General features: G+C 41.8%; 1 protein-coding gene and 1 pseudogene across 1 annotated transcript in view; both read right to left on the bottom strand.

Moving 5' to 3' along the window:
- The window catches only part of Wdr64 (WD repeat domain 64), a 92,542-nt gene that overhangs the window by 2,835 nt on the left and 73,675 nt on the right, over positions 1-16,032 (bottom strand). Inside the window, exons 22-27 of the mRNA XM_050142882.1 lie at positions 14,686-14,744; positions 13,495-13,604; positions 7,727-7,915; positions 4,147-4,252; positions 2,194-2,274; positions 482-595 (exon numbers count right to left, since the gene is read on the bottom strand). Of these exons, the coding sequence (XP_049998839.1) occupies positions 482-595; positions 2,194-2,274; positions 4,147-4,252; positions 7,727-7,915; positions 13,495-13,604; positions 14,686-14,744 (659 nt within the window). The remainder of the gene's footprint in view (positions 1-481; positions 596-2,193; positions 2,275-4,146; positions 4,253-7,726; positions 7,916-13,494; positions 13,605-14,685; positions 14,745-16,032) is intronic.
- LOC126502256 (uncharacterized) lies at positions 13,214-13,393 on the bottom strand (annotated as a pseudogene).

Below are 16,032 nucleotides of genomic sequence, written 5' to 3'. Positions count from 1 at the left end.
ACATTTTCTTTTAATTTAATTGTCAAAATTAAGAGACTCCTTTATAAGAACACGTCATGCTTTTTTAAAAAATTGCATGCCAATTCCTGTTAACACACAGGGACAACCGCTGCAGATACCAGGGCTCCCACTGCCTGCAAAGGTGCAGTAAGACCCCAAAGTGAGGACAGTAACACTGCACAACCATGTTATATCTAGTTGCTTCCAAGGTCACTCAAAGAACATGTTTGGTGACGTACCGGGGCAGCCTGGTTTGTTCAGGCCCACAGGTTGCATTTGGTTTCCCTGTCATTTCCTACCCAACAAACACATGACTTTAACCTTCACTGAACGGAACATCTGGAATCTCCACGAAAATAAGCTCTGAAATACTTTTAGGCTCAGGAGGTTTTGGGGGACAGAGAAGCAATTAAAAAGAAAATCTGTATGTGTGCTGGGTGCGTGTGGAATTATAGTGCTTTGTGGGGTGCACGTAACTTACTTTGTCATGCTGAACATGCGCGCCCTTCTTCTTCCCGTGGACGCCCTCTACCGAGTCTCTGTGTGCATCAGAGCCAATGAGAGGAAGGTATCTTAGACTCGTGGGGCTCGGCACCTGTAAACCACGGCCCAAGTTAAGTACACGTAGGGTGGGTGTTTCCTTCCAGAATGTAAACCTGAGGTAGGGGTGCCACACGAGAGGCTCATCTGCTTCAAGCACACGCCCCCTTTCAGACACCCATTGTTCTTTCTCCTGCTGTTAGTTTGGTTTTTCTAATTTTTTTTAAATAAAAAATACTTGCTTGTGTTTGGGTGTTCTGCCTGTGTACCACGCATGTTCTGGGTGTCTTCAGTGGATGAGATAGGGTGTTGGATCCCCTGGAACTGGGGTTATAGGAATTTGTGAGCTGCCATGGGGATGCTTGGAATTGAACCCAGCAGCAAATATTCTTAACCACTGAGTCATTTTTCCAGCCCCTTACTTTTGATTTTTTTGAGGCAGATTTATGTATTTCAGGCTGACCTTGAACTCTACACCCTTCTGCCTCTGCCATTCTGGTGTGCATTAACTTATTGTTATTTCAGTGTGTGTGAGTGTGTGTGTGCATGCACACACGCACCAACACACACACACACACATACACATACTCCTGCTTCTGGAGGCCAGCTCTACTTTATTGACTGATGCAGGGTTATTGGAGCGAGCCAGTTTGGGCTGGCCAAGCTAGCCAGCTTGTCTCACAGAATCCTCCCCACCCTCAACCTCCTAAGCACTGGGAATGCAGGTGAACTGCCTCGACTTCTCGACTCTTCTGTGAGTTCTGAGGATCTGAACTCTGGTCCTCGTGCTTGTAAGACAAGTGTTTTATTTACGGAGAACTCTCCCCAGCTCCCCACCTTATGTTTTGAGGACCAGTCTCTTACTGAAGCTCGAGCTTACTAATTACACTGGAACAGGTGGTCAAGAACCCAAGGGATTCTTCTGTCTCTGCCTCCCCAGCACAGGCATTACAGATGCACCCTACTGTGTTCAGTTTTGTGTGTGTGGGGGGGGTGCTGGGGATCCAAACCCAAGTCCTTATACTTGTGTGTCAAGCCCTTTAATGACTGAACTGTCTCCCCAGTTAATTGTTGATCACCATCAGCTCATTGATTTTTGTGATCTACTCCAATGAACATGTCCTTAGAAAGATAAGGAATGCTTAAGATCTATGTTGACATCATGTTGACACACTTAGTATTTGGTTTGTTATTTCTTGGTTTCATTCACTAGTTACTTAACACTGGTTATCTGGGGGTGGAGACTCGGACAAGAGGTTTGAGGACTGTTGAGCAGATAGGAGCATAGGCACAGTGATGGAGTACCCAGTGACACTCAAGCATGGCTGGACCAAAGGAACAGCATAGGGAGAATGTGGAGGAAGCAGGACCCCAAAGTCTAGCACAGCCAGGTCATAGAAGGTTTGCATGCTACTCTAAGGCATTTGGATTTTATCCTGATGGTATGAACCACTGGGTCAAAGCTCAAGTCACTCTTACGTGCAATGGCAGAGGTGAGCAATTCAAGCCTACTGACAGACGTAACCCAAGACTTGCCTAGGACGGGGCCTGGTGTGTTTACGGAAACATCTGTGGGCTGATTGTGTCAGCAATAAGAAACCAGATTTTTGTATTGCCCTGTTACCACCCTAGTTAGAGAAACTTCTGACTTACCCTGTATATAGGCAGAGAGCCAAAAACAATCCCTGCCTCTCTGTTTTCTGTCATGAAACCTTCCAAAGCATATCGGCGAATCTACAAAAGAACACAATGATTTACTGGAAAGAGCACGTTCTATCCACCAAAAACCTGACTCACTAATGTCAGATCTTAGGCAAGTTCTCTGATGAAGATAAACTTAGGGAAAGGGGCTACTCCAAAGCAAACTTGCCTATGATGGTATCATTGGTACTGTAAGCCACATATCAAAAGGAAATTATCAGAAAGCTGTCTAGTATCAGAGACTCCAAGTGAATCACATCTCAACTCAATTGGTGTTGAAGCCTTTTCATTCACTGGACAAGTGAGGTAGGAAGATAGGGAGGCAAGAGAAGAAATTTGCCATATTTGAGTGTTTCAAGGACTCCGAAAAGTCTTTCTAAGGATTTTAACAGATTTATTTAATATTTCAGTTATCATCTTACCTTGGTGTGCTTCTTATGTGTGTGTGTTGATTTTTGAGACAAGTCTCTTTTTGTAGCCTATAGGCCAACATAGAATTCACTATATAGACCAATCTAGCCTTCTATCCCAGCATTTTTACACGCATCTTTTGAGTTAAAATGTACGTACGAGGGCTATTTTCAACCATACCTGATAATACCACGTTGATTTTCAGTGACTTTCTAAACCAGTTCATATGACTGCCACCAGATTAGTGCTTCTGGTGTCCTCGGATTCTTTATTTAAACCCTGGGAGGTCTAAAGTGGAATCCCACAGTGCTATTGATGCGCATTTACTGTGTACTAAAGAGGTTAGGTGTCTTATTGGCATGCACTTTTTCTTTAGTGAAATAGCCAAGCTTTGAAAGCAGTTTTTAGACTCATTTTTTCTTATTTGTTTTTCGGAGGTTTTTTTCCCCTCCCATAGTCCAGATACCCACCTTTGTTCATTTACGAGTTTTCTGAAGACAGGGTGGGTTCGGACAGAAGAAGGCACATTCTGGCTGTGTCAAAGGCACCCCAGATAAAGTGCATTTCAGGAACAGGAAGCTCAGGAAGATGGTGAATGTGTTTGGTAGACAGAGATGCAGTAGTGGACTAGAGATTAATTTGGGCAGGTGTGCTTGCTTTATTTGTGGGCGAGCCAGAGGGAATACATTTTAATGACTGATCAATTCCAGACCTTTGGCCCCACACTAATCCATCCTCTAGCATGGTTAAATAATAACAACTCACTTTTCTCAGGCTGTAAACAAAATGCGCCCGTGAACACAGAAGGAGCCCCAATGATGATGTCTACCCCCTATTTCCTACCCTCAACCTGGGAGTACTAAATACTGACTTTCCACTTGAAGGGAGAGGTTCTCCCAACTTACCTGGGTGCCACCAGATAATCACTTGATTCTTCCAAGTACAGAACCTTTCCCACTGAGTGAGGCTTCTACCCCCACCATGCACTCAGAGAGAACCTGCCTTTCTGACTTTGATGATGAAGGGAGGGTACACAAACTAAGGAATATGGGTTCCCCACCCACTTCAATCCCTTAAAAAAAAACAGCTCTGGCTACACTTCGCTTTCAATCCCGTGAGAGACCCATTTCAGGATTAAAAAATATATACACAAATTCTTATCTAGGCAGATAGGCCTTGAGCTCCACAGGTGTCTGAGGATGGCCTCGAACTCTTGACCCTCCTTTCTCTACCTCCGAAGAGCTACTGGAATGTAGGCAAGCAGCCTTGCACCCTGCTCTCATTTTAGTTTTTTTTTTTATTTTGACCTATAAATCTGTGAGATAATTACTTTGCATTGTTTATGCCAAAAAAATCAAAAAATAAAAACAAAAAACTGTGGCAGTTTGCAAGAGTAACAACAGAAAGCTAACATGCAATAATAAGGGGAATATCTGAATTCAAAAATTCAAAAATAATTTCAAAAACAAAGGTAAGTTTTGTCATTTTAGCTACCTTCGGAGAAGAAAGAGACTTGAAAAATTTAAAATCGTGTTGCACTTCAAAGGGCTTGGGAGGTGCGCGTTTGAAAAGCAAAGACACTGAGCTCATTTTTTTCCATCTGCATACAAAAATACAAAAACAGAGTCATGCACAAAGCTGCAACTTGCATCCCCTGCCAAGTGAGCAAATATCCAATGTGTGACTGTGCATCCTTCCCTTCAGCTCCCCACACTGCTGACTTCCATGGCACCGGTCCCAATAACACTGACACGCTACCTAATTCTTATTCCATTTTGCTTCCTAGATCTCCCTCTAGGGAAACTACAGCAATTTCTACTCTGCCAGAATTGTCCATGTAATTGAAATCATCAGTTGTCACTTGCAGGGAGCCCTACATAATAGGGATGGGATAAAGTCTTCTAAATTCCAGGCTTGACTTTTGAGTAACCTTGGGAAGCTTCCTCTGCAGTTAAAACTTACTTACATATGTATTTAGAAACTCCTAGCTAAGCATTAAAAACACTTTTAAGAAAACAGTCACTGATATGACTTGAAATGGGATCATTCTAGGCAGAGGGATGAGTCAGTGGGCAAAGACACCAAGTCTGATGATCTGAGTTCGATTCCCAGGATGCACAGGGCGGAAGGAGAGACCATCTATTGTCTGTTGCCCTCTGACCTTCACAGACTTGCTGTGCCATGCACTTTTTGTTCCTCCTCAAACAAATAAACAAATATAATGTAACTGAGTCATTGTGTAGAGCAAGGCTTAATTTGCTATACAGAGCAGATTTATTTCTTCATAAGACAGTATAAACACTTATACATTTTAATTATCCAAGACGTGACAATCCTTTGATGCTTTGGTGTCTATCACTTACATTTGTGCCCTGTGCTTGTAATAGTCACTAGTAGTTCTTCAGAACTATTTTTTGAGTGCCTTTTGGAGGCTGCCACTGAGCTAAGAACAGGGGTTTTACAAAGATGCGTAAACAAGACAGTGGTCCTTAAAGGACTCATGAGTAAAGAAGCCTCACATTCACAAAGAGGCTCCTGTTGCTATGACTTCCATGCCAAGGCAGACTGTGCCCTGGAAGCTTGAGCCAAAACAAATGCTTCCTTAAGTTACCTTGGACAGTTATTTGGTCACAGCTGAAAGTGGAGTGACTAACACAAGATACATAGATATTCAAGTCTGGAAAGTTATCCAAAAGGTAGGGCTAATCATCTCTCATTGCTGGACCTGGCCTCATCCTGATGGGCTTGATTCTACAAGTCTATTTCTTACACGTTAACCAGGCTCCTTTCCATTGCTCTTTACTGGCCAGCCAAGGGAAGCCTCGAACCTTCAGGTGGTGCTTTTCAGTCACCTGGAGACCTTGATTCTTGCCAACTTGGTTGTGTATTTTTGAGTCCTGTCGATTTTGTTCTTAGCTTCAATTCTTATTTATAGCATTTTTGGCATTCCTCGAATTAAACAATGGCATCTAGTCTTCCCAGTTTTGGCTCACTTAGGGTCCTTCAAAAAGACCTTCTTTTTGATGACCCCTCAGAGGCTTCCTGCTTGGGAATCATCTTTGTTGGCTCTCCAATTTCTGATTTACAGGATTATCACTAGCCCTAGGTGGGTCTGTTTTTTGCTGTTGTTAGTTTTTGTTTTCTTTTTAAACTGGACATTTAGGCATCTATCATATAAGCTTGGCTCAGAAGAGCAGCAGCCTCTTCTGCTATGGCAAAGCCAGTCAAAAAGCAAGAGGTGACATTTGTGAACCGCTGTCTTCCTCACATTCCCTTCTCCACCGCAGAACCATTTCCCTCCTCCCCACCTTTAAGCATCCCCATCCTTCACACAAAAACACACCCATGGAACAGACTCTCCTGCAACGCTTACAATTATTTGCTTTATTTGAAAAGTAACCTATGTTAATTGTATGTTTGATGACTGTTACCAAGCCTCCTTTTCCTCCTTCTTCAGCTTCTAATAAGCTCTACTAGATATCTTTTTATTTCTGTAGTTCTTCTGAAACAGGGTCTCATTATGTATCTCTGGTTGGTCTAAAACTGTACAAAGCCCAAGCTAGACTTGAACTTTCACTGAGCCTCTTGGACTCGGCTGGGAATACAGACACAAGCTACCAAGCCCAATCTCTACTGTGTACCCAGGTTGATTGAAGGTTCTAAGCATAAACTAATGTTAACCAAAATGAAAACAATTCCTATCATTTTAAATACATATTATATGTGTGGCACAAATACATGTGCCAAAATATTGTATTGTAACATATAAAAAAATGTAATTGTTAACTATAGAAGGAAAGGTAACTTTCCCTGGAGCTTTCTTAACTTTTGTCTTGTCATCTTTCTCCCATCACTCCACTGAAATTTTCCTTCCAGAGTCATCAAGGACCTTGTCGTGTCAAGCCAATGCTTCCTTCTCTGTTGAGTGGCTTTGTTCCCATATACTATAAAAGATCTGCCATGTTCTTGTACACACCCTCTCCCTTGACTTCCTTTTCATTATTTATTTGTGTTTTTTTTTCTTTTTATACATTAGCTATTCTCTTTCAAGATTTTCCACATGAATCTCTTCCTTGGCCTTCTCTTTGTTTATTTCTTCGTTTTCTATTTTTCTGACTTAAGATGTGGTACCTGAATGCCTTATCCACAGTGAAATTATTACCCTGATAACTGACTTCAGAACCTTGTCTACAGCTGTGGACTGTTCAGCACGTCTGGGCCGACGACCCTAAGTGCTTCTGAGATGCTCTCCCTGGATGCACCACAAGCACTGTAGATTGAACCCCTGCCCCCAGCCAAACCCATCAGGTTTTCCTCCATGCCATAGTGTTTCCTACTGGGACTCCTGTTCCAGTGAGCTTGAATTTCTCAGTTTGGCTCGGAGACTTGGCAGTGTGACCTCTGTAGATTTTTTTTCTTTTTAGAACAGATTTTAGTTTTATATTTATATCTGTGTGAGTATGTACACGTGCCGGTGTCTTTGGAGGTGAGGAGAAGCAGCTGAGTCCCCTGGAGCTGGAGTTACAGATGGTTATAAAGCCACCTGATTGGGTGCTGAGAACTGTCCTGTGATCCTCTGCAAGGACAGTCAGTGCTCTTAGCCACAGAGCCACTTCTTCAGTCCATTTATTGTGTTTTATCTTGTTTGCTTTTGACCCAGAGTTTTGCCAGGTAGCCCATGATAGCCTCAGCAGTTCTGAGATTGCAGGTCTGAGCAGAGGGGGATCTGGTTCCCTTAGGCTTTTGTAGTTTTATCTTCAGTATCTTTCCCACATCCCCTCTGCCCCCAGGCTCCATGGTTAGGACTATATCATATCACGGTCTCAAGTTATTTGGTGCCTCTTCTGACACAAATGCCTTTTTGTTCTTTGGTCTCGCCCATTGGTTACTAAGAATTAGTGTTCTTGGGACTACTGCACTGAATTACAGTTGTTTATTTACTTACTACTCCCTTCCATGGGGCGTCAAAATTATTGAAGAGCGGTGACTTTGAATTCCCTATTCTTCTGAGGTGTTACCACATAGTTATAATTTAACTCTCGTCTGTTCATTTAAAGAAAAAAAAAGTTCTCACCTCTCACGGTCAAATATCAGAGGATATTCATATTTCTGCTTCTTCTCTGTGAACTTGCTTTCTTCTTTTATCTCTACGGGATATTCATTAACATCACATGGCAAAATGAAATCACTGCTTTGGGTTAGATCAAACATTCTCCGTTGTCCGAAATAGCCACAGTAATGGCCGCTGGTGGAATGCCAGAGCCTGAAGGAGAGTCAAGGGAGGGAGGGAAGTCATTGGGGAGGCCAGAGGAAGTGAGTTTGAGCACAGGTCATAGGTCACGTGGACTGCATTGGTCTACCAAGGATTTTAAAGTTCATTCTGGACACTTCCCCCTCAATGCTGTGGAGCTAACCATTACACAAACCTTTATTTTTGAGCTCAATACTTGGAGCACACCAGATAAGCATTCTCTCACTGGACCACACCCCTAGCCCTTAATGTAAACATATTGATCTGTCAGAACTCTAACCTGTAACTTTTTGGTATTCGCCAACTTGAACTTGTGTGAGCACTCTTCACTGATATAAGCAAAAAAAAAAAAAAAAAAAGGCAAAGAAGACATTTCTCTCTGAACAACCCTGCCAACACAAGCTGATCAGAACCCATCCTGAGTGCCTATGAGCTAAAGTAGGTCTTACAGTGGGCTATGTTTCATCTGTCTACTTAGAAATCATCACCAACACAGAACTCGTGCGAAGAGAGATCTGGGGATGCTTCTGGAAATACTGACTTCTTCCTACATTCCAACTACAATTCCTACTCTCCAGTGTCCCCAGCTGAATAATGAGGAAGAATGATAAAGGAAGTCCTTTGTTACCCATTTGTGTTATTTCATTATTCTAAGACACCACTCCAATTTGCCCAGTGGACTTAAACTAATATAGAATGCCATTAGCAGGAACATGTGCTCTGTATCCTACAGAGAGCTGCTTTGTGCCTATTTATTTTAGTTTCGGTTTTCTTTCTTTCTCTCTTTCTTTTTTTTTGGGGGGGGCGCATTTCTCATCGGGTAGCCTAGTTTAGCCATCCAGAGATTTATAGGAAGTCCTGTCTGGCCAAGTTAAACAGGGCTACATAACAAGGTAATGCTCTTCTTGTGTTAGCCTCTCGGGTTCTGGGATTACAGACGTCTCTTTATGTCTTGGTTTCAACTCTAACCCATGGGTTTGTGGCAATGACTGAGAAGGAACATAGCCTAAAGGGACTGACAGTAAATTCTACACCATTCAGATAGTAGGCTCACTCAAAGTAGCTAGCGAGGGAAGGCAGACGCACAGGTAGCCGGCGGCGATGCCTCGTACTTGTTACTGTCTGAGGATTTAGCATGAGCATCTTACATACCTCCCATATTTTAATTGAGAGCATTACTGACGTAGCTTGGCCTTCCCAGAGCTCTTACCAATAAGGAAATAGAGTCATCAAGAGCATTTATAACAAGCCTTTTAAGCAGAAAGCAAGAAGCCTAGGAGGCTAGATGAATTCTGCTCCAGGTCCATACGAAAGCAATTTGACTTCCTGCTTCACAGTGTTTCCTGTTGCTCACGGCTCTTTCCAAGTGAACAACCTCACCTGACATCCTGGGCCTTAGACAGGGACCTGAGTCATCAGGAGGCCTCCAATTTCCTGCCCTATGCCCCAGACTTAAGTCTCAGTCATGTTTTATTCTCCATTGAAAAGTCATAATCTTTTCATAAACAAGATTTAGGATGTGAGAGTACCTGCCTCTAGAGAATGTGGCAGCATCCAGTAGCCAAAGGATGTGGCTTAGTTACAAAGGCAGCAGTGCTTTGAGACCGCTATTAATAGAGACGCGCTCTATGAACCGAGTGTCTGGGGAGTGTTCCACTTAAAGGAATCATAAAAATAATTTCTCCAGGCCAAGGACGACTGGCTTGAGCAGGGCATTATTCTAAATGTCCGTGTCCCCACAAAGTCATGTTGAACCCTATTTCCTAACAGGATGGCATGAGGTGGAGCCTTTAGGGAATGCTTAGGTCATGAGGAGTCCACCTACATAAATAGAACTAGTGCCTGACCTATTCTGCTTTTTCTTTTATAGCTGACTGCATGATGTATGGAGATGGAGAAGTTCAAAACTGTTGGTCACGTAGGGTGATGTCCTCCATGCTAGAAGGGGCCCTCTCCAGAGTTCCAATGCTCTCCAGAGCATCACAGGACAAGACACGTTATCCTTTCTCATGCCTTTGGTCCTTCACATTTTTTATATTTACTGATTTATTGTATGTGTGTACAGGGGCTTGTGTGGAGGTTAGAGAACAAGTCTTGGGAGTTGGTTTCCTCTCTAACATGTAGGTTTCCAAGTTCATCAAGCTTAGCAACAAATGCCTTTCCCCTCTGATCCATTTTTCCAGCCCTCTTTTTTATTTATTTATTCATTTATTTATTTATTTATTTATTTATGAGGCACAGTCTCATAGCATCAGCGCCCTGCCATCAGCCTCACTTAACCTTGGTTACGTTTTAGGAATCTTAACCTCTAAATGTCACAGTCAAATTAAGTTCCTACCCTCTTAATGTCTCACATCGGCGATTCAATTTTAACAGGGGTTTTAGAGGGAACAGTTAAATTAGAGCAGTGTCCGTAGCAAAAGAAGGCTGGTGGAGCTGTTTCAACCCTTTTTGCTGTGTTACAGTTTAGTTGTAGAATGTCTCCAAGGGCTAATGTGCTGGACGCTTGGTCTCCAGCTGGTGGCACCGGAGAGTTGACTGCTATCATGTAGGTGCTAACCGCATCAGTGGGGTTTAGTTGGACTGGTCACTACGACATCACATTGAAAGTCATCTCATAGCCCTTCCTGTGTGTGCCTCCCAGCCTCTATGAAGTGAATAGCTTTCCTCCACCGGGCCCCTGTATCAGGAGGCTCTGTCCCACTGCAGCCTTAAAAGCTATGCCACTCAGGACTGAAGTCCCTGATGCTCTGAGCCCACATCACACATCCCCTGTGGGCCCCTGATGTGAGTCAGAGGGAAAAGGTACTTGTCGCTCAAGTCTGATGAGATGAGTCTGATCTTCTGAACCCACAGAAAAGTGGAAGGAGAGAACTGATTCCATAAAGTTGTCCTCTACCCTCCCCACATGTGCACACACTAGCATAAAGCTTCTGCCTTATTAATTTAATCCAGTGCTTTGCAGTAGTGATGGAAAGCTGGTGGCCATACACTATGATCGGTTCGATCTGCTGATATATGATCTTGGACATTCCAGTCTCTAGAACCATGAGTAATAAATTTCTCTTGTTTGTAAACAACCCATTTTAAGGTGCTTTGTTACAGTAGTCTAAAGAGACCTGGAAAAGAGGGCAATGCTCATAGTAATAGAGGCTTTATATACCTGTGTGGTTGGTGTATGTACGTGTGCATTCGCACCCATGTGTACGCACAACTACATGTACTACAACCTTCATCAAACATTTCTGTTGATGGGTAACTGAAACTGAAAACAAGCCTGAGTAATGGAGCACGTGTTCTAGTAGGTCCTAATAATAAGAGCCTGGAGTTAGATATTGGGGAAAATCAGAGATCAGAGAGATGAAGGAGCAAAACCGCAGCCACCTTACCTCTCAACTTCCCAGCCCCAAAAAAAAAAAAAAAAAAAAAGAATGAGTTCCCTGTCTCCTCTTGCCTTATCACTTCCTCTTTCCTCCCAGTCATATCACTTCCTGTCTGTCTGCACAGACTTCCAGACCTCTATGATTATCTAGAGGCTAGCTCTGCCCTCTGATCTCCAGGCAAGCTTTATTTGTACAAACAATATCTCACCATGAAAAAAGACCAGAAAATCAAGTTACTAATGGCATTTATAATATGTTTTTTACCTACTAATAAAATTGGTTCTTTTTCTAATAAAGAAATAGCTCTATCCATTTGCCTCTCCTACAGAATCATCTTGATCTTGAAATTTCTAAATATGGCATTTTCATATTATAGTTCTTAGAGTGACTTCTATCTAGGACGGCATTAGGGTTCCTCTGGTGGAATATGGCAGATCCCCTTCTTCATTTTCTCCTGTAGTTGAAGCTCATATCTTCTTGATTTGACCTGTCACATGGCTTTCACTCTTAAGCCATTTGTTTTCCGCCTAAAACCGTCTAGTGGCCACTTTAAAGGTAAATATACAAAATCCCCAGCAATGCCTTGGTACTGCACAGTGTCCCAGCCAACTCTTCCGGCCCCCAAGCTCAGAGGGTTAGCCAGGATCTGTTCAAATTTAATTCAAGGACCTTGATAAGAGTATAAAACATCTGTGTCTTTTCGTTTGTATTTTGACTGGTTTCTGATCCACTCAAAGTCTCCAGATCTTCTAATATTATCTAACTCTATTCTTTCAAGAGCATAATTCATTGCTACAATTTTAAAACACTTCATGTAGGCAGCAGTTTGTTTTCAGAAATGTCATGACATTTCCTTTCTTTTTCTTTATATATGTGTATTTATTTTTAGTATTTTGTATTTTGGGTACATGTGCTTAGCATTGATTATAATTAATTAGTTAAGTTCAAGTAAGTAGGCTATGTAAAAAATCAATCATACTGAAATAACTAGGCTACACCCTTCTCTCACTATTGGGTGACCTTTTCTTTGGGTGGGTCTCTCTTCCCCTTCTACTCTTATTTTTTCTGCCTCTTCTCCTTTCTTTCCTTTATTCTTCCCTTCCTTTTCTGCCCTCCTCACCTGTCCTCTATTTGCCTCCCTTCTTTATCCTCTTTTCCTTCCTTCTTCTCTTTCCCCTTTCTTTTCTGCCTGTCTTTCCTTCCTTCCCTCCCTCTATCCCTTCCTTCCCTCCTTTCTTCCCTCCAATTCTTCCTCCCTTCCTCCCTCCCTTCTTCCTTTCCTCTTTCTTTTCTTTATATCCTTCATTCCTTTTGTCCCCTCTCCTTTTATTTCCTTTCTCCTTCCTCTCCTGCTCACCTTTCTCCTCTATTCCTTCATTCCTCTCCTGCCTTCCTCTCCTTCCCTTTCTCTTTCTGACAAAGTTTCCCAGTCTGGCTCAAAATTTCTGAGTCCAAGAGATCCTCCTGCCTCTTTATTCCCAAAAGGGCCAAACTACTGGTGTGCCCACTCCATCTAGCTACACCCTCTTTCCTATGACTGTCTTTTAAACTTTTGATACCAAACCATCTTCTGCGGCTTTCCCCAGGTATGAGTCTAGTTCTCTGAGCTTTCTATCCTGCTTCAGTCTCTGAAAGAACCCTACAAAACCCAATTCCACTGCAAATATTTGTCATAACTTTTTTAAAAGCAGTATTTCTTAATGAGTTTGTAAAACAACAAACATTGCAAAAAAAAATGATTCTGAGACCCATGTCTCTGTCCTTTTTTTCAGCGAGGAGTATAGCAGAGCTCATTTCTCTGGATATAGAAAAAGAATCCAAGCCAGTGATGGTTTTCCCAAAGATTCTCTTTGTAACCTTTTTTGGTTTACTTATAAATTTATTCTAATAAGTGTACCCAAACTGTGCTTTTCCTGAAACAACATGAAGGGGGTGTACCACTGTGACACTAGGTCCATATACCAAACAGGTGGAGCAAACTCCAATCCCATTTTCCAGATCCCAAATTGATTTAATATATTGTCCTCAGAAGATAGAGAATGTATCAAATATTCAGCTGATAAGAATAGATACACACTTGATCTTAGCCAAAAGGTCAAGAAGTGATCCAAAGCACTGCATCGTAACCAAACACACAAGCATTAGCATCAATCTTACTCCTCTCACACTACAACCCCGACTTCCCAGGATGGACCCGTCTGGGCTTACCTCACTGAGCCATCAATGGAGGCAGTAAGCACCAGCTGCTTGTCTTCCACATAGATCACTTGAATAATTTCTAAAGAATGGGCACGCCAGGATAGCAGCTGCTTGAATTTCTAGACGGCAACAAGAAGACACATATCTTGGAATGAATCAAAACACAATCTTAAGCAAAATCATTTCCCATTGAAGAGCTATATTTATGAGTGGGTGGGATAGATGGTGACTGAGCCTCTGCTCTGATTACCTTTCCTCTTGCTTACTTAGGTACCAAAAGCATCCCAGTTTTGGAGAATTATGACTCTGCTAATACCCCTGCTGGATAAAGCAGCTCATATTTTTATTAATGTGCCATGGACTTTAGTGGATGGTTGGGAGATACAGGGAAGACCATTAGGAGCAAAGGAAAGCAGATCCAGAAGGTAAAGGTAAAGACCATTAGGAGCGAGGGAAAGCAGATCCAAAAGGTGAAGCCCAAGGGACTTTTTAAATTTGCAAATTGTACCTGGAGAAAGCATTGACTACATTCTTCTTTGCATGGGGTTTGAGGGTAAGAGGCATCTGCTGTAAGTAATTGGTAGGAAGAATTAGGCATAGCTTATTCTCCTTCAAAAGAAGTGAGAGGGTCAACTGATGGACCTGAAGAAGGCCAACCTTCTTTAACATTTGTCCTTAAGTTTGGAGTCTAAGGGGCTTCAGAAGACATTCCTACGGTTTGTTCTGCAGTAATGTACTCTGTATGCTTCTCTCTATTCATCGATGGCCACACTAAGATATTTTCCCTGGGCCATCTACTCATGGTTATCTGTGTGACCAAAGTCCTGGAGCATGCACAAAGTCCTGTGCATCTCCTATTCCTTGAGACTTGAGTAGGGCTAAAATAATTTCTTCTGAGATTCTTAGACTGCTGACTCAGTTTCCCATGTCTGTTCTTTAAAAGGCAGGCTAAAAGTCTGTACTCTCTTACTTCAAATTGTTTCAGAGATGTTCAAGAACATTTGGTCACCCAAGGGTTTTTTTCTCTGTCTTAAGACAGCACCCACCCAAGCAAAGGCTGGGGTCATATAGCTTAAATTACAGCAAAATGTATACCTGGAGTATAGGGGGCACTTGCATTTCCATCATTTGTGTGTGTGCTTGAGGAAAATGTTTAAAAAAAAAAAACATGAGCTGTTTGTGGAAAGCTAAGGTTCATACCTTTTCATCATGAGGCGGATCCAAGAAGGCACTAATACTGCAAAGGATAACATGTCCTTCTGTATAAAATTTAAACATTGGAGTCCTTAGTTAGATACTATATTCTTTAGTCAAACGCTCCCTGGAATGACAAGTCATTTTGATTCAGGCACTTAAATTAGTAGATACAATAGAATCTAAAAGGAAATTTGTGGTCTGGTGATATAGCTTGGTGGAAGACTTGCCTAGTCTGTAGAAATCCTGGGTTTGGTCCCTAGCATGGCATAAAACTGGGTGTGGTGGTATGTCCATTGTAACCCTAGTTCTCAAGAGGTAGAGGCACAATGACCAGAAGTAGAAGGTTATCCTTGGTTATATAGAAAGTCTGAGGCTATCCTGGGCTACATGAAATCCTATCTCATAAAAAAAGGAAGAAGAATGAACAGCAATACTCAGGAATAACTCAGGTTGTTCCATAAAAGAAAGGGTAGAAATGCTTCCAAGCTCTTTTTAATAAGCCAAGATTACCTTGACAGAAAACTAGATAAAATCCGACACGAAAAAGAATTATAGACCAATTTCCTTGATTAATATAAATGAAAAATTCTTGAAAAAAAAACTTGTGAACTAAATTCAGGAACACAGCCATCATACCATTAATATGATCAAGTTGGCCTTATTCCAGGGGTGGATTGATGGTTCAATGGAAGTAAGTCAAGGAATAATATTGGACTGCATAAATGGACTCAAGGACAGAAATCATATTATTTTAATTGATACAGAAAAGACCTTTGAGAAAAATACAGTATCCCTTTAAGATAAAATCCCTGGAGAGACTTGGGATGGAGAACGTATCTCAACATAATAAAACCTAATACATATAAAAACCAATAGCCATCATGATATTAAATGAGGAAAAATTCAAAGGATTCCAACAAAGAAGACAAGAGTACCACTTTAACCATTTCTATCCAATATAGTGCCTGAAGTCCTAGCTAGAGCAATAAGACAAGAGAAGAAAAATCAAAGGACTGTGAATAGCAAAACAAACCAATTCATTTCTATGTATAGACGGTATGATATTATATAGAAGAGATCCCCAAAATTCTATCAGAAACCTTCTAGAATTTCAGAAGAAGAAATTATCTGTAGGCTGGTCATGGTGACACACAATTTTATTCCCAGCACTCAGAAGGCAGAGGCAGGCTGATTTCTATGAATTCAAGGACATTCTAGGTCAACATAGACAGTTCCAAGACAACCAAAGCTACATAGAAAGACCCTATCTTAAAAAACAAACAAAAATATACATTTACTTGGCCCAGACCCTTTGGGTGAGGGATAGAAACTTAGATCCTGTCCTGAGAT

This window comes from Alexandromys fortis, unplaced genomic scaffold, assembly GCF_014885135.2.
Source record: "Alexandromys fortis isolate MF-2015 unplaced genomic scaffold, M_Fortis_MF-2015_v1.1 scaffold_51, whole genome shotgun sequence".
NCBI classification, from domain to species: domain Eukaryota; kingdom Metazoa; phylum Chordata; class Mammalia; order Rodentia; family Cricetidae; genus Alexandromys; species Alexandromys fortis.
This window is presented reverse-complemented; position numbering and strand designations above follow the sequence as displayed.